General features: G+C 38.4%; 1 protein-coding gene across 1 annotated transcript; it reads right to left on the reverse strand.

The window, feature by feature from the left end:
• Positions 1 to 12,005: 12,005 nt before the first annotated feature.
• Positions 12,006 to 14,838, reverse strand: LOC116010785 (ammonium transporter 3 member 1-like). Its single transcript, XM_031250296.1, has 3 exons — positions 14,207 to 14,838; positions 13,240 to 13,525; positions 12,006 to 12,529 (listed from the first exon to the last, which is right to left on the reverse strand). Exons 1-3 carry the CDS (start codon positions 14,822 to 14,824, stop codon positions 12,006 to 12,008), a joined length of 1,428 nt encoding a protein of 475 aa, XP_031106156.1. The 5' UTR covers positions 14,825 to 14,838.
• Positions 14,839 to 24,422: the final 9,584 nt, after the last annotated feature.

A 24,422-nucleotide genomic window follows, 5' to 3' on the forward strand; every position in this document is an offset into this window, starting at 1 on the left:
CTTGTGCATCTGCTGGAGGGATTGGATTAGACAAGGAATGCTGTTCATCGACAGGTGCTTCCCGGTTTCCACCATTGGTGTGAACATCTTCCTCCTCATCACCTCTTGAATCAGCAAGACTTTGGACCATCTGCTTACTTTGCTCGTTTTGGCGCTTAGCAGCGTGCTTAGGAGAATCTGGTACCTCAATAATCACAGGAGCAGCTTGAGCCTGATGTTCTGCCCTTGCATTAGTATATCCGGGTATGTGAGCAAAAGAATGACACCCTCTGGAACTGGTTGTGCTTCGTCTGTGTCAATGGAGAGTGTGGACTCAGGAGCTGGCAAAAGGAGAATGATGTCTTCTTGAACTTGTTCTGCCTCATGTGCCTTAGAGGTCTCGAGGTCACCTCTAGAAGCTATCTCCTGTTTGTCCAGAGCAGAATGACTTACTTGGGACACTGGAGTTACTGCAATGACTATTGGATCTTCAGGATCATCCCTAGTAACTCCAGAGGTCTCTCCGGGACCTCTCGTATCAATCACTTGATGTCCCAAGGATAATGCAGTTGCAAGCCTGATGTCTTCTCGAAATTTTGCTTCCTGCTCAGGGTCCATCTCAGGCTCGTCTTCGGTCTCTTCAGTAGCTATGCCCTTTCCCTTGTCTGATCTTCCAAGACTCATCTTGGTCAAACTCATTTCATGGGTTAGCTTTCGTAGCTCAGTTGCTGGGATTTCAGAGATACTTAACCAATTAAGAGCAAACGTTTCCGCAGCTTCCATTTCTGCTGCGTGAGCCATCAGTTGAGCGAAGGGACCTGTTCTCCAGTTGATCCATCTCAAAACTCTGGAGAAATCATCCATAAGATTTGTAGCTTCTGCTTTACGTTCTGTGCCCAATTGAACAGCTACCTCTTCATCAATGTCAATCTGCCCAGCAGATCGATCAGCATGTGCATCCTGCACAATATATTCAGTGATCTCTCGATCCTGATCCGAGAGATCATCACCTAGTCCCACATCTGCTATTACTTGTGCAATGGAACCACCAATTTGAGCAGATTTAATGGGGGTTAGTTCAACATTGTAAGCTCCTTGCACTGGGTCCTTGACCACAGTGCCCTGTCCCGGTACTTCCACAGCAGCAATTTCAGTTTCATCATTGGCAACTGGTTCCAGATCACTGACCATGTCTCGAACCTCCTCTACTGTGTTATCCATCACTCGAACCAACTCTCGTGGTTCTACAACATCAATCTGCACTGGATCACTGATCCCAGTGCTTTCAACCTCTCGAGCCATCTCTCGAGGTACATCAACAGACTCATCAATCTCATCAGATTTAGCAGCACTATCCATTTTTAAATCCACAATAATCTCACCAGATATGGACCTGGTAGGAGGCACTCTCTCAACCTCAGTGGCCAGTGTAGCCTGAGGTTCCTCCTAGGCCTGTGCCCTGTCCTCAAAAGGAACTGAAATAACTGATGGTGCTACCTCTCGAAGTTCAGACACAGCAACAGATTTGGCTTTCTTAGCCTTCCTTACTACTGGGCTGGCTTTCCTTTTACCAGCAGTCTTTTTGAAAGCCACATTAAGAGGTGTGGTATCAGACTCCTCATCAGCAGATTGGACTTTCCTTTTGCCCTTACCTTTCGACTTTGAGGGAGAAGGGGCAACTTTGACAATTTTAGATTTAGGGGCCTGGGATCTCGTCCAACCCATATAGGTATTTCGATGGATCTCTTTCCCTTCCCTCAATTGAAAGCCCTTTAAACTTAAAAGATGTTGAACAAGAAAACCAAAACCAACCTTTGGAGAGATCGATTGGTTGACATTCGAGACCGAGCCTTGCCCTTTCTGCTTTAGAAAGTTGAAGATGATGTGAGCCCAGTCCATTGGCACTTTGTTCCAGATGACATGAATTAGCTTGAGCATGTCCATCGTGATTTCGTCATTGCCGGAGACCTTGCTGATAATAAACTTCATTACCAGGTTTGCTGCTATTGCGAACCGCTCCTTTAGATGGTATTTTCGGAGAGCAGAGGTAGAACTGGTTGGTGCGGTTTCCAAACGGACTTTCTCCCAGAATGCTTGCTTGTCCAGTTGGTACTCCGATAGGCTGGTGATTGCTCCTTCTGGTGTGGCAAAATCAAACGCGGCCCTTATATCACCCATTACCACCGTTACTTCGGACTATTGAATACTGCTCACAATCTTGCCCTTCGTGACCTTGGCATTTGCTACTTGAGTCAATAACTGCTTCCATCTTTGACTTTGACTTATGTTTTCCGAGTAACCTTTAGAGCAGTGCGTCCAATAGTCAAATAAATAATCTAAACCTATAAACTCTATTGACTCTTATAATCTTATTTTGTCATAATAACTCATACAATTACACTCGGGGTTCTAATTGAACTATCAACACTAATAATTATATCATAAAGTTTTGCTTTAACGAGACATCATAAGTTAAAACTCAATCTCCCAAATAGATCAACTAGTGGCTTTGCAATTTACATGGGTAGTAACTTAATCTCCTAGGTGTGTAAGATTCATTTTCCTTGTTCTAGGTGACAAGCATGTTTTCCCTTGTTCTTTGTGACAAGATTTTTGTTTTTGCTCCTTGATGTTTGTTCCTGCAGTTTCTTAGTTTTCTCACTTTTCTTTTTGGCTCTCTTTTTACTGAAGTATGGCGGCATCGAGCTCCTTAAACAAATAGAAGAAGGTCCAAACAAAGCTGGAAACAACTTATTCTCAGCTATCTCTTCATGAAGGGGATGATGAGGGAATAGTCTTCGATAAGCATAACATTTCCGAGACCACGGATGAGTTTAGGTGGCTGCTGGTTAGCAAGTTATTGATGGAAAAACCGTTTAAGTTCACTGTTTTCAAGGAAACTATGGCAGTAGTGTGTAGGCCAGGCGGGCATCGAACCTATTCCTTTTCCAATTTTTCCATGAGTTTGACGTTAGAAGAATTATGGAAGACAGCATTTGGTCATTTAACCAAAGTCTGCTCATTCTCAAAAGGTTGAATGTTGAGGAATCACCTTTTGATGTCTCTCTATCACACACTGAGTTCTGGGTTCACTTACACGGATTACCAATGGGATTTTCCTTTGAGAAAATAGTGGTAGCCATAAGTGCTTACTTGGGGGAGTTCAAACATATTAATAAGAATAGCTTTGATGGCTATTGGAGACCTTATCTACGCATACGGGTAAGCATCGATATCTCTAAGCCTCTAAAACAGAGAATGGAGATTAAGAAGTCCGGGGCGAGTGATTTTGGAATGAATTTAAATAAGAACATCTTCACACCTTCTCTTTATTTGTGGGATTATTAGCCATGTTGATCGCTTTTGTATGAAGATATTTGATGGGATTAATCCTAATGCTGAGAAAAGATTTGTGCCTTCACTTAGGGCAGTGAACCATTGTGCTCCTCCAAACACTAGTTAGAGATGGCTCCTACCACCACTACACCAGTGAGAGAAGGCGATCCGTTCGTGCCACAAAAAGACAAGCAGTAAACTAAGGGGCTATAGGAGCTTCGATAAGGGATAACAGAGCTAAGACTAGGAAAGCGGTCGTACAGACCACGATGAAGGTGACTGACATGGTTTGTGCGACATAAAAAGACAAAATACTTGATATTAACTAAAGTGCAAGTATGGGCCGGGTTTGTGTGGGGTATGGATACTGTAGACACTACTTCTAATAATGTTGGGCTTGTTTTTATGGACCAGAAGAGAAGAAGAGTTTAGGACGATTTAAATGGTGGTGGGTCGAGCAATTCCGAAGTCACTCTGAATATGGAAATCTACAACTCAAAAAACGCACTGGCGGCGGGTCTTGGGGTTCAGGCCCACCCAGGAAAATGAGTATTTTGTCGTGGAACTATCGTGAGCTAGGCAATCCCGTGGCAGTTCGTGTTCTAGGGGATTTAATCCACTCTAAGAAGCCGGATATTTTATTCCTTATTGAAACTTTGATGGGTTATCATAAACTTCTCCCTATTAAATTGAAATTGGGTTTTAAAAGTATGTTTGTTTTTGAAAATATGGGCTATAGTGGTGAGTTTATTTTGTTTTGGAAAGAAGCGACCCAAGTTGACATTACCAATTATTCTTGACATCATATTGATGCATTGGTGTGCTTGGACGATGGAGTAGACAGATGGAAGCTTACAAATTTCTATTGAATGCCGCAATAAGATGGAATACCGCATTGGCGGGCTAAAAAACCTTGGACTTCAAGGTCATCTTTTCACCTAGGAGAGGTCTAGGGCCTCCTTGGGATGGGTCCAACTCAAACTTGATAGAGTGTTGGTGAATCAAGCTTGGCAAGATCTATTTAATAGAGCTATGATTACTACTATTGAGGCGATGTAGAGTGATTATTTACTAATTATCCTGTAGTTAGCCTACCCCCTATCTCAGAAACATTCTCGCCGGTTCAAATTTTGAAATATGTGGCTTCGAGAAGATTGTTGTTGGGAAGTTGTCTTTCAAAGTTGGTCCTGAACTCTTGGTATGGATATATGTATGCAAATTCAAAGGTGTGTTTATGAAGTTCACAACTGGGGCAAAAGGAATTTTAGGGGATTCCAACACAAGCTGGACTATTAGAGGAATCTTAATACAAGTATGAGAGGTAGACGGGATGTAGAAGGGATTAGAGCATTCAAGGAAGCTCAAAAGTAGTTTCTTCGTACGCTTGAGCTCCAAAACATTTTTTGGAAACAGAGAGCTAAGAAATTCTAGTTGCGCGAAAGGGATCTTAATTCAAAGTACTTCCACAACTCGGTCAGAAAGAGGAGGCCATGTTAGTTAATAGAATTAATTGCTTAGGTAATGAAGAGGGTAATTGGGAGAAGGTCCCCAACTACATTCAAGCTAAGCTGTCAAACTCTTAGAATAATATGATATTGAGAGATGTGAATTTTGCAGAAGTTAAGGAAGCTCTATCTGGAATGCATCCCGACAAATCTCCTGGCCCTAATGGTATGTCCCCTGCTTTTTACCAAAAATATTGGGATATTCTTGGTAGTGATATTTTGATCTTTTGTACTCAATTCATCATGTTTGGGGTTCTTCTTAAAGGGATTAATAGTTCTCATATCACTCTCATTCCTAAAAAAGAAAAAAAAACTAATCCATAAACTTTAGGAGACTATAGACCTATAGCTTTGTGCAATGTTCTTTAGAAAATTGCTGCTAAGATCCTTGCTAACAGATTTAAGCCTCTCTTACATAATCTCAAATCCAAAAATCAATGTGCCTTTGTGCCTAGAAGACTTATAACTAATAATATATTGGTTCCTTATATCCAACATTACCTTAAGAGAAAGACCAGGGGCCTAGTGGGATATATTACCTATAAACTTGATATGAGCGATTACTCTTATTTTGTAACATATTTTCATCCTATTCTTATTCCTATTTGCACATATTTTGAAGTGTTTATTTGGGTTTCCGGACTAAAAAGAGTGTTTTGTGCTCAGAATGATCAAAATACACTTTGGAGGAAGGAAATGAAAAAGGAAGCAAAAGTTGATCATTTTTTAGCAAAACTGCATTAAAAATGAGCATAGAAGTAAAACCAAAGGAAAAATGAGCAAAGGATCGAGAAGCTAGGAAGGACGTTGCGTGAAGACAAGACCACGCATGGGCAGTGACATGCATGTGTGCCGCCAGTGCATAACACAGGGGCACGCCTTGTCTTTCGCACGGGCACATGCCATACCGGTGCACCCGCACGAGCAGTGGCACGCCCGTGTGGTGCTCATGCGCCGAAACCCTAGGATGCTACTATAAATAGATCATTTTTTTCTCATTTTGGCAAAGGAAGTGAGAGAGCCGCCATAGAGCATTGTAGTAGTAGTGAAAACTGTAGTTTAGAGTATTTTCTATCTTCTTTAGTATTCTATTGTTCTAGCTTTGTTACTCTTGCATATTTTGGATTGTTATTGTGTTTATTTACTTTATCTTGTTGGATTCTAGTTTATTAAAGTGATTTCCTTTATCATTTGCTTAATATATTGTTGGATTATGTTTTTTTTTTAAAGCATTGTTGGATTATGTTGTTAATGAATGTTCTTGTGTTTCACCTCTATATTATGAATGAGTAGAGTAGTTTAGGGGTTGGATAGTGGTGCTTATTGTGTTTTGATGCCTCTTTGATATTTATTTCATCCAAGGATTGAAACCCAACCTAGGGTTCTTCTTCTAGTGAGATGTTTTGTGTGTTAGTGTTGATGGGTCTGTGCACTACCTTATCAGTACTTGTCTAGTATGGAATTTTGGCAACTGAATGGGCAAGGAGTCCATAGGTTATCACACCCATAGACTTGTCCCTCAACCGTCATTATTCCTAAGACCACATCTCATGACCATCAGGTTCACTTACGTCTTGAGTAGGGAGTGTTAAAGGTCCAGACTACTCATGCTTAATTAGGAGGATTGGTAGTGTGACACCCCAACCTTACACAAGCCGAGATAGCTAAAATTTAACACAAAAGCTGCCTATCTCAACTATCAAACATAACATAGCGGAAACGATTTATAACCTAAGGGGTATCATACCACATCTAGGTAAGAGAAGTACAGCCTAGATGCACATGCTATCCAAAACTGAACCAAACTGCATAGATATAAATCCTCAAATAATATCAAAACATCCAAAATCTAAACAAGAGTATATAATCTCATCATTGGCACACAAGCCCAAACATAAAGTCTAAAACAACATAAACTAGTCTAAGCCGCCTCATAAAGATAAGCTCTAACGCGTTCTTGCTTAGACTTATTCCATACCTGGAAAACATACAAGAAACCATTAGCAAAAGACTGCTAAGCAACCACCACTCACACCCGCAAGGAAATACATATATATATATTAAGTTTGTAAATAGGTTTACACACCCATATAGAATATATGTACACCAACGAACTGTTCAGCATTTAAAATCGGATACTCAACAACAATACGCTGAATAAAGGATAAACCAAGACTTCTCAACAATACCAATATCCAATATAGTTGCACAAGACAACAAGATATCCACAGAATCAAGAATTCAATAGAATACTCATAAGAAACGACCAACAAGAATATATCCAAGAATAATCAACAACCAACGAGATACGATATAACTCAAGAATCAAGTAAGAGACCAAACAGACCTCAACCTAAGGATAAGTACCAACCCTTACCCTCCAATCAACACACCAATCCTCCCACCAATCATCAAAACCAAACTCAGTTCACAGAGGCAAATAATGCCCAAATCATAAAGGTAAATGGTGCCCAAATACATAGAGACAAATGGTGCCCAAATACACAAAGGCAAATCGTGCCCGAAATACATAAAGGCAAATAGTCCTCAAATACACAAATGGCAAATAGTGCCCATATACACAAATGGCAAATAGTGCCCATATACACAAATGGCAAATAGAGCCCCAAAATACACAAATGGCAAATAGAGTCCCAAAATACACAAAGATACTCAAAGATCCACCATCCACATCCAACCTCAACCTCAGCCCAAGAACAACCACTCAGAGTGTTCATCTCAGATTATGAACACAAACTAACTCCCAGGTAATATAATCAAGGATTCAACTAAACAAGAGACTCAAAAGATGGACCAAGAGATAGGAATAAATACTCCAAAAACATGGTAAAATACCCAACAAAATACTCCAACAAAGTTCAGAACAAAAGGGGAAACAACCAAGCAAACAGATCACAGAATAACTCACTAGAACAGAACTCCCAGCAGAACTAACGGAACTCCCCAACGGAACCACGCCCTCCGCCACTCTCCTCCGCAAAGAGGGAGCGGATCACCTCAGCGGACCCCTCTCTTCCGCCAACCCTCACCGCAGCCTACTTACGGAAGACTCCAGCGGGACACATTATACCGCTTGGGTACTCCGCAAGGGCAAACCAAACCCTAGATCACAGACTCAGACAGAAAACACAATGTTCATTCCAGAATACAAAAATAAGATCAGATTGTTCATATTACAACTCCCAGAAGCCAAATAAACAAGGAATCCATACCAATAAATATCCATAAACAACAAGATACAAAGGATCAAGAACACAAGTTCATAAATCCATCAAGATAACTTCACAGACAACCAAAAATAGGCTAAGCAGCAAAGAAATTCTCAGGATTCCAACACACCAAATAATATCATAGATTGAGAGTGTAAAAATAGATTTTAGTGGATATGGTGGTTACCTCTTGAAGCACACTTTACCCAAGAACTCTCAAACCTCCTTACAAAGCTTCACATCCACCTTTTTTCCAAAAGATCATATTTTTTCCAAAAGATCCCCAAAAGATCAACATAAGAACTTGTATAAAGATTATGAAAATAACATGATGCAAGGTATATTCCTAGAGATAGACACTTACCCAAGCCTTAACAATCCTAAAAGAGCAATCTTGGCCTTGAATCTTGAAGATGAAAGTGTAGGATTCACTTAGGGTTCTTTAGAGGTGAAAGGAGTAGGATGAATTATATTTGCAGGAAATGAAAAGAGGAATAGGATTGTAAGTACAAGGCTTTTATATTAGTAGGGAAAAATCATTACATATATTATGTATGTATCAACTAGGGTAAGGCATGAAATAATGGGCCCTTATAAAATGGGTCTCACATTATTTATTATACTACTAGTTTGTAAGGAACTAATCTTTCAAGAATAAATATATATATTGGGCCATTATAAAAATACTCTTACTTATAAGAACTGTAAGGATCCAAACTTGAATAAATCCCTTACAAGAATTAAATCAAGAATTGGGCTTTTGAATAAATAATTAATTCCGGATTCAAGAAATATATATATATATATCAATTGGAAAGATTAAGCCCAATTAAATCAAATAAATTACCCGGTAGAAAGAATTACTGGTCTCAAGGCTTGAACGAATTTACGGGGCACTACAGGTAGTGTCACGAGAGTGGGATAACCTCCATGACGGTAAGAATGTTACCAAAATATATTTGATATAAGTAAAGTACAATGAGTAATCAGTTTTAGTACAATAGTGTTTGTGTGTAAGTAAACAGAGCCCCCACACTTGTTACATGAGCTCCTTCTCGTGGGGTTGTGAGAGTAGGGAGGGAAGAGGGATAAGGTGGAAACGCTAGAAAAGTTTGTGTTCCTAATAGAATGGGTGGAAATGTTTAGAGAATTTAATATAGCCATATTGGTAAACAAGGTTGGCTGTTAATCCAGTTTCTTGATTCTCTAGTTTCTTGGCTATTTAAAGCAAGATATTTCCCTATTTGTTCCTTCTTTGAGGCTAGGATTGGGAACCCTTCTTTTGTATAGAGAAATATCCTTGAATAAAAAGAGGTTTTAACTAGGAACCACAAATGGAGAATAAGGGATGGGAAAACTATTAAAGTTCTGAGATATCCTTGGCTCCCAAAAACTGAAACTTCCTTCCTTAGGACAGGGACACCTCTACCTTTAGCTATTGTTACAGTTAACTCTCTGATGACTGTAGATGGTAAGGACTAGGATGATGATATTTTAAATGGATTGTTACTGCCAGTGGATAAGGAAGCGGTGAGAAACATAGTTATCCTAGGGAACAACAATATAGGATTGTTTGGACGCAAGAAGAGAATGAGAATTAGACAGTCAAGAGTTGTTATAAGAACCTAGTAGGGTAGTTTTTCTATCAGGAAAAAAAAATTTGGACAAAAATGTGGAAGATGAAAATTCCTCCTAAAGTCTAAGCCTTCTTCTGGCAAGCTTGTTCAAATCCTCTTCCTACCACTATTAATTTAGCTACCAAACAAGTCCCCTGCTCTCAATGGTGTTATATATCTCTACTCATCTGATTATCAAACCACCTTTCACATTTTTGTGTTTTATGCGTATGTTGTCTCTTGTTGGGAAAAGATAGGGGGTATTAGAATGCAGGGGTGTAACTCCTTTACGGATGGGTGAATGTTAATTTTAATCAACTGGATGATCTTGGCTACTGTAGATTGATTATGACTTACTGAAAAATTTGGTTTGCCCGGAATGAGAAACTCTGGAACAGAAGGGTAGTTAGTTATACTCAATGTATGGATGGAGCTGACTGTTATTTGCAAGCTTGGATTAAGGCTAACAATGTTCAAAATGCCTACAAAGAAGACTTGGAATTACATGCTGGAAGATGGAGAAAACCCCCTCAAGGATGGTTCAAACTCAACGTGAACGCGACTATTGATACCAACTCTTGTAGGATGGGTTTTGGTTGTATACTTAGATATTCTAATGGATCATTTGTGGCAACTAACCAAATGCAATAGAGGGGCTATTATAGTTCTACAGTGGCATAAGCAGTGGGAATGAGAGAAACCCTAAGTTGCTTGAAGACTTATCAATATGACCAGATTAAGTGGAGTTAGATGCCAAACTCATTGTGGAAGGGCAGAAGAAAAATGAAGATGTGTCTACTCTTGATCTTATTATTAATGACATTAAAGAATTAGCTAAATGTTTTATGTCTATTAGCTTTCATTTTGTTAAATGACTTGCGAACATGACAACTCATCTTCTAGCTAGAGATTGGAATTCTGTTTCGTTTCCTGCTCTTTTTTATTACTGTTGGTTGATAGTGCCTAATATATGATATTGTCCATGTTTGGTAACATAGTTAACTTATCAGCTGACTTATTTGATCACTATTAGTTGTTTGACTTGGTTAAACAATCAATATGAGTGTTTGATTAATTAGCTTTTCATAACAACTTATTGCTCCAAAATGCTAAAATTCAAAAATTCAAAAAGCTGCTCAAAGTAGCTTTTTTGATAAAGTCATTTTGCATGTAATCAGCTATCAACTAACAGCTAATTTACCAAACACTTTTCTACAATCAGCTAATGATATCAACTAGTCAAACTCGCTAACCCAATCTGCTAAAAACTATTTATTAAACACCCACATTATCTTTTTCTCTAAAAACTCAATCTCCCATAACAACTTAAGCTCATTGATTAAAGGTTGTAGATGCACATCAGTATTGGCATTTGGATTGTGTTCTGCAAGAACAATACAAGTTAATAATGTATATGGGGGAGCCATACACATTGAATGTGGAAGATTATATGTAACAACTATAATAGCCCAACAAAAATATGATTTAACATTAGTTAAACCTAATGGAGAAAAGCAGTCAACACACAATGCTAGTATGATATTTCGAGGATCTGCTACAAAGTCAGGATACTAGCTATAAAAGTGTTTCCAAGCTTCACTATCAGAAGGATGACACATAAGACTTGGTTGGCGAAGATTTTCATAATGCTACTTCATGTGCTCAATAGAATTCGGTGATGCATACAATCGCTGCAATTTAGGAATGAAAGATAAGTAATGCATTTTTTTCTTGGGCACTTCTTTCCCGCAATACAAGTAGGTGATCGTGGTTTAAACTGATGCTCACCATAAAACTTACAATGCATCTCATTGATATTAGACTTATAGTATAGCATGTGATAAGGCTAATGTTTATCCCTACAATATTATCTCACTCTCAAAAGTGTGTTTTATTTCCAGATCATCAAATATAATTTGTAATTCCTTAATTATTTTCTATACATCATATCCATACAATTCCAACTCACTTTTAAAATGGGCCCCAATGAATAATAAATATGACAAGGGAGTAATATAGAAAATATTGTTGTTATTGCTACACTATATATTTCATAAAATTATAAATGTCTTATTATTACTGTCAAAAGATGGCCGGCAATCCAATCCAACCCCGGCCTACAGCCATCTTATAGTTTATCATATGAAAATGACAAGTTGAAACCCAAAAAAGATAAGAAGTAGAAAGAAATATTTTGTTTTTCTTTTGCAAATTAAACAAGCACATACAGAATGAAAGAGATGAGATAAGAAAAGCCATTGTGGATCCACAGCTAGCTTAGCTTAGCTTCTAAAAGAAAAACTAAGCATGGGTTGTACGTATGTGTGTATAGTATCATACTATACCATTTCAACCTGACCCTTATCATTATTGTAAGCTGAAAGCCCTGCAGATTTCTCAAGCCTGTCGCCTTGTCCCCAAATGGCATACGCTTCCTCGCCATGGGCAGCCTCGTCCCCAATCTCCATATCCTCCTCCGACATCCTTAATGGAACAATGAGCTTCACCAAAAGACACACCAAACTAGTGACCACAACGTTGAGTACAACCACAAACATAATTCCCAGGAGCTGAATTCCTATCTGTCTGAATCCGTTGTGAGCTTTTCCGTAGTGTAGTCCATAGAACAGCCCTATATATTTCTTTTCAGCGCTGTAGAAGAGATAACACAAGTAGGGATTAGCGAAGAGGCCGGTGAGGATCCCTCCTAGGCTGCCAGCAATGGCATGGGTGTGGAATACTGCCATGGTGTCATCAACTTTCTGCAGGAGGGCTGATCTCTTGTGCACCACCATCATTGTGAACCATGGGATTGACCCAGAGCATAGTCCTATGATTATGGCTGCCCATCCTTGTACAACACCTACAATATAATATAATATTATATTAATCCCAAGTCCCAACAACAAATTAATTAAAACATCATAAATTTAATTTAGTCAATGTTGGAGAAGGCGTTAGGCCTAGTCCGGGCTCAAATTAGGGGCACTTACGCGGTCTAGTAATTATAAAATATAATAATAATAATAATAATGGTAATGAGTTTGTGGTCTAGTGGCACAGAGTGGCTCTCTCAAATGAAATGTAATGGGTCATCATTATAACAGACTCACTAGTACTAACAAAAAAAGACCGGTGATGACAAGGTGCAAGCGAGGTTGGTAACGACGAATGAGCACAACAACGAGCGAACGAGGGGGCTGAGGAGGAGTGTGGTTGTGCGACAACGACTATGACAACGAGGACTAGATGGCTGGACGGTGGTGACACTAAGAGGCTAAGGCTCTACGACTGTGGATAGGGCGATGACGCTAAGGCTGAAGGCTCTGTAGTTTGGGCGTTGAGTTAGGCACTGACTCGACTGAGTTGGACACTGAGATAGGTGCCGACTCGGTAAAGTTGGACACCAAGAATGCCTAGTCAGCCGGTCAATTAAAAGACACTTCTGGGTGAAAGCCCCTCAACCTAGGGGTGCTTAAAGCCTAAACACCTAGGCATGGTCACCCAAACTAATTTTTACAACACTAAATTTAGCAGGAGTGAATCAAATTAAAGTCCAGTGATTATTATTACCAGCGGCAGGAGTGATTGCAACTAGTCCAGTGATCATGCCTTGAACTGCCCCAATGACGGAAGCTTTTCCAAAGAAAACAACATCAAGCATGAGCCATGTGAGCAAGCTAGTGGCAGCAGCAACATGGGTGTTAATCACAGCTAAGGAAGCATCTATATTAGCAGCATAAGGGTCTCCTCCATTGAAACCCGTCCACCCCATCCAGAGCAACCCTGCTCCGGCCAGCATGAGTAGGATGTTGTTGGGGGGAAATCTCTCCCTGTCCTTGGTCAGCCGAGGACCAACCTGCATGTGCCCATCATTCATTCATAATTCAACAATCAAACATTTCTGCTTAACCCCAATCAAAATGACTAAAAATACAAATTTGTAATCAGAAGATCACCAGCTTGAATTCTAACTTTTTTTGTTTGAACTGGTCAACTATAGATAACATAGACTGGTTACCTTATTGTAGTTCTTTGTTGGCTATGATTACAAGGTGGGATTTACTCAATGCATATACCTTCTGTCAGCTATAGATAACCTAAGCAGGTTTACCTCATTTTAGACCTTTCTCAACTAGGGTCACAAGATGGGATTTACCAGTTCATACCCTCCGCCAGCTATAGGCAATTAACCTAGGTTGTTTATCTCATTGTGGTCTTTTGTTGGTTAGGGTTACAAGGTGAGATTTAAACTTTGCATATCCTCGGTCAGCTATAGGCAACCGAGACTGATTTACCTCATTATGCTCTTTTATCGGTTAGGATCACGAGGTGGGGTTTACCGGTGCATATCCTTGGTCAGCTATAGGCAATCTAAACTGATTTACCACATTATACTGTGGTCATTTGTGGGTTAGGATCACAAGGTAAGATAAGGTTTACCCAGTCCGGTGCATATCGGGGTTTCCTTGTTCCCCAAATTAAAGAAACAATCAAACATTTGATTTTGAATGAAGAAATAAAAAAATATATACCATACCCAATAAGCAGCAGTGAAACCAGCAACTCCAGAGGACAAATGGATGACATAACCACCAGAATAATCAATAATCCCTTTGACAGACAACCACCCTTCCACGGACCAAATGGTGTAGGCTCCAACCGTATAAGAAAACGTCAACCAAAGAGGAACAAACAGCATCCAGGCGTAGAAATTCATCCTCCCCAGCAAAGCACCCGCAATGAGGATCAACGTAATCGCCGCGAAAACAAACTGGAAATACACCATAGTGGCATTGGGGAAGTTCCCCAGGAAGGCATGCTCAAAGAGATACGACTGTTCCAATGCAACATTAACTCTCCCCCAAATTGGGATCAGCTTCTTACCAAAAGAAAGCTGGTATCCCCAACACACCCAGCACACAAGAACGCAAGCGAAAGCGTAGAGCGCCATGAAAGCCGAGTTCACAGCCCATTTCTTCTTCACTGCGCCGCCGTAGAGTATGATCAGGCCTGGAACGCTCTGGAGACCCACCATAGTGGCCGCGGTTAGCTGCCACGCGTTATCTCCCTTGTTCATCCATATAGGGTTCGCGTCGTCGGGCCTGAGGTTCACTGGGAGGAACCAATACGGGGCAGGAGGCGTAGCATCTGCCATTCTAACGAAGCTAAGGCAGGGAGGGAGGGAATTGAATTATATTGAATGCTGTAAAGTTGTCATGATCAGTGGATTTTATAGTATACGTGGGCAGGAAAACTTGGTGGTGACGATAAGCTGTAACACAAGCAAGGCTATGGAATCTTTAATTTTGGTTGATTTTGAGTAAGCATTGATTGGCGGGAATTTGGAGGTGGCGACGATCACAACGTACGGGGTGTTGCGATGTCTCCTAGGTACTTTTTCAACTTCATTTAACTCTACCTGAATTAGTTTTTGTTCTCATCTGTTTCTATGATTCAACAACATCCATCTTGATTTAGTGACCTATTCTTCTTTGGCAAGACGATGTGATCTAGTGGCAGGTTGCACTCTCATCTGGGAGGTCGTGAATTCGAGTCTTAGTAAAAGTGATATCAGTGATAAGTTGAAAAAGTTGTTATGAACAGATATTGCATTTGTGTGGACTATGAATGCAATATACATTTTTAATATATAAAAAATCACGTACTTTCAAATTATGTATTTCACTCATACAAATAATAAATTTTTAGTATATTAAAAATATACTTTTTATTTATTATTCACACAAATGTATGTACCATGATCCATGGAATAATGATTGTTGCATTGCCTGCCTCACTTATAGGAGATTCCTCACCCAATAATAATGCATGCACTAAATTTTGTAGGTTCCATATAAAATTAATGTCTTAACTTGTAATGGCGGGATAATTTAATTTATTCATCATATGTAGATATAAAAATATGTTGGTTCCATTTAAATCATTTGAATTTTCGTTTCCCAAATTTTGGTCCCGGTTGGAGCAGGAGTTAGGATTCCTCATGTGATTGAGGAGAAATTGACAATTTATTATTATTTTGTTGCCACATAATCTTCAAACCTAATTTTCACATTGCTTGGCAGTTTATTTTAATTAACTTCTTTCGTTTATGCATTGATATAACAATATAATTAGTAAGTGAAAGAGTATTTTAATTAATTTGTAAGAATGTAAATAGTCTTGCTTACATACCCATTTTAAAAGTCGTGTATACTATGAAAACTAAAAATTAACTAATTGGGATTTATAAAATGAATATTAGTAAGATACTTAATTAGCTTCTGATTAATCCAGAATCACCAACTCACATCCTCCATTAATAGCTTATATCCAGCTTGAATTGGCTGATTGTGTTCCAAAGCATAAATAATAATTAACTGCTACAATATTGCTGTTTCTTGCCACTCTGAGCCTCGAAATTTTCAATGGTTAAGAGAAACAACAAATTAGATAAACATTTTTTAGATCCATTGAAGATGTTGACATGGCTCACCAATTAATTAACATCAACTATTTTGTCTATCATTGCCAAATTAAGTTATTTCGCCACTCTGGCTAACCTTTATGTTTAAACCTTCACTTCTTTTTCTAATTCTCCGAAAGTTTTCATGAAACTATGAATACTTTAAATTTTCAATTCTAAACACATGAGAAAAAATAATTGCTGACGAAATTCTTGTAATTTCTCACCAACAAAGCAATAATGAATAATCTTTCTTTATTCCATTTTTTAGAATAATAAGAGCATGTCTTGTATGAAACTGTCTCACATAAAACGTGCAATAGTACTTTAAATTTCATTCATCTTATATTTCTTTCCAAGGACCAAAGGAGTGTCTTCATGTTCAACTATCCTCTTTATGATTCATTCACTAGGCAATTAATCAACTGTTCGATCTCAGCATTGCACTATGCTTAATTTGGGTGACTACTGTAAGTCAAGCACGCTTAACCACAAAGTTCTTTAACTCATGTGAGCTGAGGAATATATATATATATATATATATATATATATATATATATATATATATATATATATGTATATATATATATATATATTTATTTATTTATTTAAGGACTCGATTTGAGCATCATCCTTTCGGAAGATATGTGGAAATGAATTGATGAATGAGAATCCGGTAGAAAAATCCTGGATATATGTTGTAAGTAGCCCGGTAAAAAAATCATAGGTATACTTAGGGCTTGAGCTATTACTCACTGGGCTTGGAATCCCAGTTAGGGCATGTGCACACTTAAGGTAGCGGTCCTGATTCAAAATGATTATTTGAGTAGGGGAGAGGTTGTTAGGCTAGTAGAGAATTGTTGTGCCCGGATTAGTGTCATTCACACTTGGTGAAGACCTAACCTCCCCACCCCCATGAGATATGATATGATTGATGAGATATGATGAGTATGATGGTAATGATGGATTGAATGAGTTTCCTCCCGTACTACTACTACTATAAAGTTTGAATATTTTCTTGAGAGTGAGAGTGTTATTATGTCTATGAGAATTCGAGAATTATTATGCTATGACAATCTTTATTAACTTACGATCATGTTGGAAAATGGTTATTACTTGACTTTGTAGAATTATCCTATCATGGTGGTCTAAAGATAATGATATGCTTATTTTCCCAACTCATGTTGTCTAAATCAAGTTATTCGAATCTATGCATCTTGTTGGTTATTCTTATAGGATTATACATGAAGCATGTTTAGCAAATCCTTGTGATAAGTGGGTGTGAATTAGTTTAGACTTATTCTCTATACATATATGTATGCTTATGAATATGTGAGTACTTGTTTATGCATATCCTATACTTAATTAAACTTATTCTTTATTAAGTATAAGTGCTATGTGTATTGCATTGATCAAACTATCTATTTTCCAATAATATATATATATATATATATATATATATATATATATATATATATATATATATATATATATTACAAGGGTTTGATGGTTTATATACTTAGCATGTTTATGCTAACGGGTTGTTTTCCTTGTAATCTTTTAATACCCTTTTCGGGATCAACTCGATGTATGGCGTGCGCGTTCTTAGAGATGGACTCACTAGTTGTAGTGTTTCCTTAGCTAGTCTAGTAGTTTTGCTTAACCCCTTCTATTGTCCCATTGGATTTTATGAGTAGCACTTTGGAGCTTGACTCTGTTGTGATGTAGCGTTGACTACTTAATGTTTAGTATGGTACATGGACACCAGAGTTGAACCCTTTTATTTGATGATATAGAGTATTTGTGAACCTTTAGCCTAGTACTTATCCTAGCGTGGATAACTACGGCGGTAACATCCCCATTATGATTTCGGACTTGATATGCTAAGTTTTAGTATTATTATCTATCTTAAGTACATCATTATTCTAGGCTCAATGATTAGAATTTGGGGGCGTTACAGTCAGCCACTAAATCTCCTTGCTAGGGTGACCTTCCAACTTCTTTCAACTAAGAAAGATGGTTGATGTTGAGTGTTGGACTTTTAAAATCTACATGATTTATCTTAGAATACTTGATAAAGTTTTAATAAACTCTCTCTTAAATCTTTCAATAATTCAATCATCTTTTTCTAAGCAATGGGTCCTTCTTTTATAGACGAGGAGGGTTTAGCGCCAACTTGAAAATTCAAATTTGTCCGTTGTCACTTAGCAAGTAGTAGCCATCCAAATGTTGCCACAATCCTTGAAAATTTGCTACCAAATCCTTGATATGTATTTCCATGAACCATAAGGTAAAGATCATTTTCCTATTAAAGTATATGCACACTTTGGTTCAAAAAGACTCCTTCTACTTATCACCAATTTGTCTTGGGTTTAGACTTGTAGGTGTCAAACAAGTTAGCTTGTGTCTAACAACTCTTTTAATCCATCCTCGTATGAACTCCTCCAGAGGTTGATATTTTGCCTTGAAAGAGCATAAACTTTATCTCCTTTGCACGTGGTGAATGTAGAGAGTATGCTTTAAGTCTTTTGCTTGTAGCCCTTTGTCTATCCAATTTCATTTGAAATGTCTTCTTCCAACCGCACTCCTTCCAAACATACTCTTTTTACTTGCTTCCTTCCAATAGAGATTCCTCCAAAATGTTTCCTTCCAAGAAGACATCTTCCGAGCGAACTCCTTCCAATAGGAACGAAGGTTCTAAATGGTTTAATTTACAGCTAAGGGGTTTGAGGAGTCTACAAAGGCTATACAAGATACTAGTATATCATCAAAATCTATAAACAATTATTCCTAACAAATATCAAGGAGGCATTAACTCAATCAAGTTGGCGACATGCAATGGTTGATGAAATGGAAACACTCCATTCTTTTGAGACCTAAGAGTTAGTACCTTTACCTCCTAGAAAAACTATAGGTGGTTCTAGATAGGTGTATAATGTGAAGGTTAATCCATATGGACAAGTGGATAGACTTAAAGCTTGACTTGTTGCTAAAGGATACACACATGTATTTTTCATTAACTACGCATACACTTTTTCACCAGTAACCAAGATCACCTATGTCAACCTCTTTTTATCAATGGCAGCCAATCACCACTAGCAATTATATCAATTAGATATCAAGAATGCTTTCATACATGATGATTTGAAAAAGGAAGTATATATGGAGCAACCCCCTGGATTTGTAACCAAGTCATGAACTAATCTAGTTTATCGCCTCAAACGTTTTTTCTATGGGTTGGAGAAATCTCCATGTGCTTGGTTTGGGAGGTTTAGTGGTGTTGTCCAACAATTTGGCATGATTCAAAGAAAGCGTGATCATTTTCTCTTCTATAAACATTCATATGGAAAAACATATATCTTGTGGTTTATGTTGATGACATTGTTATCACAGTGACTAGTGTAGAAGGAATAATTAGCTCAAAAAACATTTGCTTCAACATTTTTAAACAAAAAGATTTTGAAAAATTGAAATATTTCCTTGATATTGAAGTTGCTCAATCCAAACAAGGTATATATGTGTTCCAACATAAATATGCTTTGGATATTCTTGAAGAAACTAGTATGACAAATAGTCCTATGGATTTAAATGTCAAACTTCTAAGACAAGGGGAGCCTTTATCTAATCCAAGTATATACCAAAGATTAGTTTGCAAGCTATCACTCGTTTGGATATGTCCTTTGTTGTGAGTGTAATTAGCCAATTTCTACAAGAACCATATCAAAGTCATTACAATGCAACCATCAGAATCTTAAGATTAGATATATGAAAAGATTTCCAGGTATATGGCTGCTTTATAAGGATTATGGACATACAAAAATTGGTGGTTATACATATGTAGATTGCGCGGGATGCCCTTGGGATAGGAAATCAACATCATGATATTGTATTCTATTTAGAGGGAATCTTGTTTCTTGGAAAAGAAAGAAACAAGATGTGGTTGCATGCTCAAGTGTAGAAGTAGAATATATACCAAGCACTTGGAAATGTGAGCTAATTTGAGTTAAGCATCTTCTCACATAACTCAATTTCTATAAACTTGGTCCTATGAAATTAATTTGTGATAATCAAACATATTGAGGTTGTTTGTCACTTTATACGAGAAAATGTTGCATCAAAAAACATCATTACCCCATTTGTTAGGTCAAATGAACAACTTGCTAATATTCTCACTAAATCTCTTCGTAGACCTAGTATTTAATACATTTGTAGCAAATATGAAGCATTTGATCTATATGTTCTAGCTTGAGGGGGAGTGTTAGAATATATCTATCTAACTAAGATATCTTTCTTGAACAACCCTATTTCTAAGCAAACCTACTTACTATAGCAATAGTTGCCTTGGGTGATCTATTATTTATTATGCATCTTCCCAATGTCCTCTTTGTATGCCTCAAGTATAATATGAAGTATTATAACTCAATAAGATCCAAGGGCGGATCCGGGGGAGGACAATGGATAGTATATGTTTTAACAAAAGTAGATAATATGATATTATACAAAAAGGTTACCAAATATTGCGATAGGTTAGTTGGTAACAAACACCTTATTGTCTTAAGAGATCTAAGGATTAAAACTTGTTGACTATATACTAAATATATTTTTATTTGTGATTTTTTTCATTTTTATAATTAATTGTGATATTTATAATGTGTTATATGTATTAGGACTCTCATTATGTTATACTTCTAGTCTATCTATAACTCTATAGTTTGTATATATTTCTCTATGTAATCTTGTATAGTGTTGATATGATTGAAAAATATAATCCTAATCTGGTATCAGTTGCTAGGTTTCTCTTCCATGGCTGGCAATGATGGTTCTGCCGGTATCTCTTTCGAGTGGACTATTTCCGATGCCACAGCACCTCTCTTGCCAAACTCCCTAGTCCCTATCCACTACTCACCATTTTGTGAGCATTAAGTTAAAAAATCAAATTTTTTTTATTTTGGCGGACGCAACTTGTGCCCTTTCTTCAGGGTTAGAACCTCTTGGAATATGTCGATGGTTCTATTCCGTGTCCGTCAACTACGTTACCACTACCTACTACCGATGCTTCCTCCATCGCTGCTGTCACTCTGAATCTGGCGTACGGTGCTTGGGTCCAACAAGACCAAGCCATACTTTCCATGGTTATTTCTCCCTTTTTGGAGGAAGTAATGCCCTTAGCAGTAGGATAGAAGACTTCCATGGAGGTTTGGAGTGCGATTGAAATGGCGCTGGCTTCCTCTTCTCGTGCGAGAGCATTGAACTTGCTTGGCCAGTTGCAGACTTTGAGGCAGGGTCATTATTCCATCATAGACTACCTAGGTAAGGTGAGGATGCTGGTGGAGGACTTGGTGCTCGCCGGACAGTCGGTTTACATCGACGAGCATAATTTGTAAATCTTTTGTGGTCTTCGTATGGAGTTCCGGGCTCTCACGGCTTCTCTTTCTACACGTCGACACTAGTGACGTTGGAGGAGTTGGCTGATTTTCTTAGTGCGCGTGAGTTTGTGATGGTTGATGATTTTCCGACGCCAATGGTGTATGTCGCTCACCGCGGCAATTCTGGTTTGAATTGGAGAGGTAGCAATTCCAATAGGCATGGACAGTCTTGGAGTGGCAGTGGTCAGCGTGGGAATCAACAGCAGTGTGGTCATTTGAATTGGAGTGTGCATGGTGGCCAACAGTAGTTTGGTAATTCATATGGTGACAACAGTTTCGAGTCAAGGTCGCCGTGGTCAGCAGCGATCTCGTAAATGCAAGGGCATACTGCGGTGACGTGTTATCGTTGATATTTTGATGGTTCTAGTTCCCAGGCACATATGGTCTATTAGGATGTTTTTGGCTTGGGATTGGTATTTTAGAGTTAGTTCCCTGACACGGGGGCGACTGATCACGCTACTCCTGATGTTTACGTCTAAAGAATACACGAGTAATGACACTTTGTGTGTCGGTAATGGTAAGGCCTTGTGTATTTCTAGTGTTGGTTGTACACCATTTTCTACCCCTTCTAGATATTTTAATATGTCTCGTGTACTTCATGTTCTTGGTTTTTCCGCGTCCTTACTCTCTGTTCAAAACTTTGCGTATGAGAAATGTCTTTTTTAATTTCACCGATCTTATTTTGTTGTGAAGGATTCTCTAAATAAGGCAATTATACTTTGGGGTAAGAGCACGGGAGGCTTAACTCTTTACCGGTGTCTTCTTCGTCTTCGTCTGCATTTCTTTCTGCTCGCGCTTCTGCTTCTGTCTGGCATGGGTGTCTGGGTTACCCTCATCAACGAGTTCAGAGTCAAATTTTGAAGTCTTGTTTGGTTAGTCAGTCTGGTTGTCTTTCTTCGTTGTGTAATGCTTGTCAATTGGGAAAATCTGCGCATTTCCCCCTATCTCGTGTTGAGTCCTCTAGTAGTCATGTTTTAGACTTAGTCTATTGATTGATATAATCTACAAGCGCACAGAGTCAATCACAGTATAAATTCATGGAGTATTCCAGGATCGATCCCACGAAGAACACAATTAACTGTTGTCTTGAATAGCCAATTTTGGTGATAAGAAAAAAACACAAATAAAAGAAATTCACGTGATAAAAAGAATACTTACGAATTTAAAGCAAAGGAAAGTTCCAATTGATAAAAGACTAGGGATTTGGGTTCACCTATTAGATTTGTTTTTAGAACAAAAAGATATATTAATTCAAATCCAAAGTAAGAGCATTACAAATGATAGTAGGAGGAATTGAGAACCACTCCATGCGATCAAACATAGAAACAGACTGCTTAGCTAATAAATGAGTTGCCTGATTCGCAGATCGCCTAGAGAACGATAAACTAATATGAGCAAACGTGCTCATTAAGTTTTTAATGTCAGCTAAAATTAAATGAAAAGAGGAATCACCCAAGGTCGACTTGAGACCTTGCACAACTAGAAGAGAGTCAGTCTCAACATTAATATTGTCAAAGTTGTTGGATTTAAGCCAAATGAGTGATTCCCTGATTGCTATTTGCTACTGCCTCAGCTTCCTTAGCATTATAAATTCCTCTCTAGCGGAGTCCACATGCTGCTACAAATTGACCGTGATTATTCCTCAAGACACACCCAAACCCCATGTTTCCAGTATGTTTATCGATTGTTGCATCAACGTTCAACTTTAGTAATATCTTTCTTCAACCCAATGGGGTAGCTCAAGTGGCAAGTGAGCTCTCTTTGTGGGGAAGAATTTCGGGAGAACACGGGTTCGATTCCCACAAGTGACGATTCTCCCAAGGCCAACTCTCGTGCCTCCTGGAGCGTACGTGGGTGTACTTGGACCGTTAAACGGACAGAGAAAGACCCCGTGAATTTACCCAAAAAAAAATATCTTGGTTATGGAAGAAGCAAGGTGAAGGGGCGGACACCTACGAGATTCTAGTAGGCCTTTGCAAATGCCTTTGCATATTTTCAGCTCACGAAAATATGGAAGATTGATTCTTCTCCATCTGAATAAAGCGAGCATCTGTCACCGTGTGCATGCTTGCCATAGAAAAGTTTTCACATTCGGGCGAGCATCTATCACCGTGTGCATGCTTGCCATAGAAAAGTTTTCACCTTCGGAGGAAGTTTACACTGCCAGAAATTACTCCACGACTGAATATCTTCATCTCTTAAATGTTGACTGATGACTTTGTAACATCTTTTAACTGAGAATTTACCATCAGACTCAGGACCCCAAGTGATCTTGTCTTGAGCTTGCAACTTGGGCAAGGGAATCCTTAATATCAAGTCTGCATCCCTCTAGTTAAACACCAATCTGATCGCTTCCTTGTCCCAATTCAGATCATTTGGGTCGATAAGGTCTGGAGTAAATTGCACTTTTGGTCCTATAACTATAGGGCTCTTGTTAATTGCAACACTTGACTTTCAAAACCAACAAATTAGTCCTTTAACTATGCTTTTTTTAACAGATTTGGTCCTTCCGGCCAAATCACCGGTCAAATTTGACCAGAAAAACGTAACATATTTTATATTAAATATAACTGAGGGCAAAATGGTCATTTCTTCTTCTTCCTTCTCCTTTGGCCGCTCGCTTCCTCTCTCCATTATCACTTGCAAAGCAAAATGACCGTTTGGCAGGCAGAATAATCAGACCAACCATTTAGATGTTGTTTCATAGAAATGAGTAAACAATAAGAAATTTTGTTTTTGTTTTAACTAAATTTCATCTGAAATCTTGAATTTATTATATGCTCTTCTGGTCCAAATTGCTAATTAAGTACCATTAACGGATGCGATTGCTCATTGTCACCGACTGAAACTAGCCGACCTTGGCT

Source organism: Ipomoea triloba, chromosome 1, assembly GCF_003576645.1.
Source record: "Ipomoea triloba cultivar NCNSP0323 chromosome 1, ASM357664v1".
NCBI classification, from domain to species: domain Eukaryota; kingdom Viridiplantae; phylum Streptophyta; class Magnoliopsida; order Solanales; family Convolvulaceae; genus Ipomoea; species Ipomoea triloba.

Excerpts from the sequence above, each read along its gene's own strand:
- LOC116010785 (XM_031250296.1), bottom strand. The coding sequence starts at position 14,824 with ATGGCAGATGCTACGCCTCCTGCCCCGTATTGGTTCCTCCCAGTGAAC. Across the intron at positions 13,526-14,206 it reads GTTTCACTGCTGCTTATTGG|GTTGGTCCTCGGCTGACCAA; the intron begins GTATGGTATATA and ends GGGCACATGCAG. Across the intron at positions 12,530-13,239 it reads TGCAATCACTCCTGCCGCTG|GTGTTGTACAAGGATGGGCA; the intron begins GTAATAATAATC and ends ATTATATTGTAG.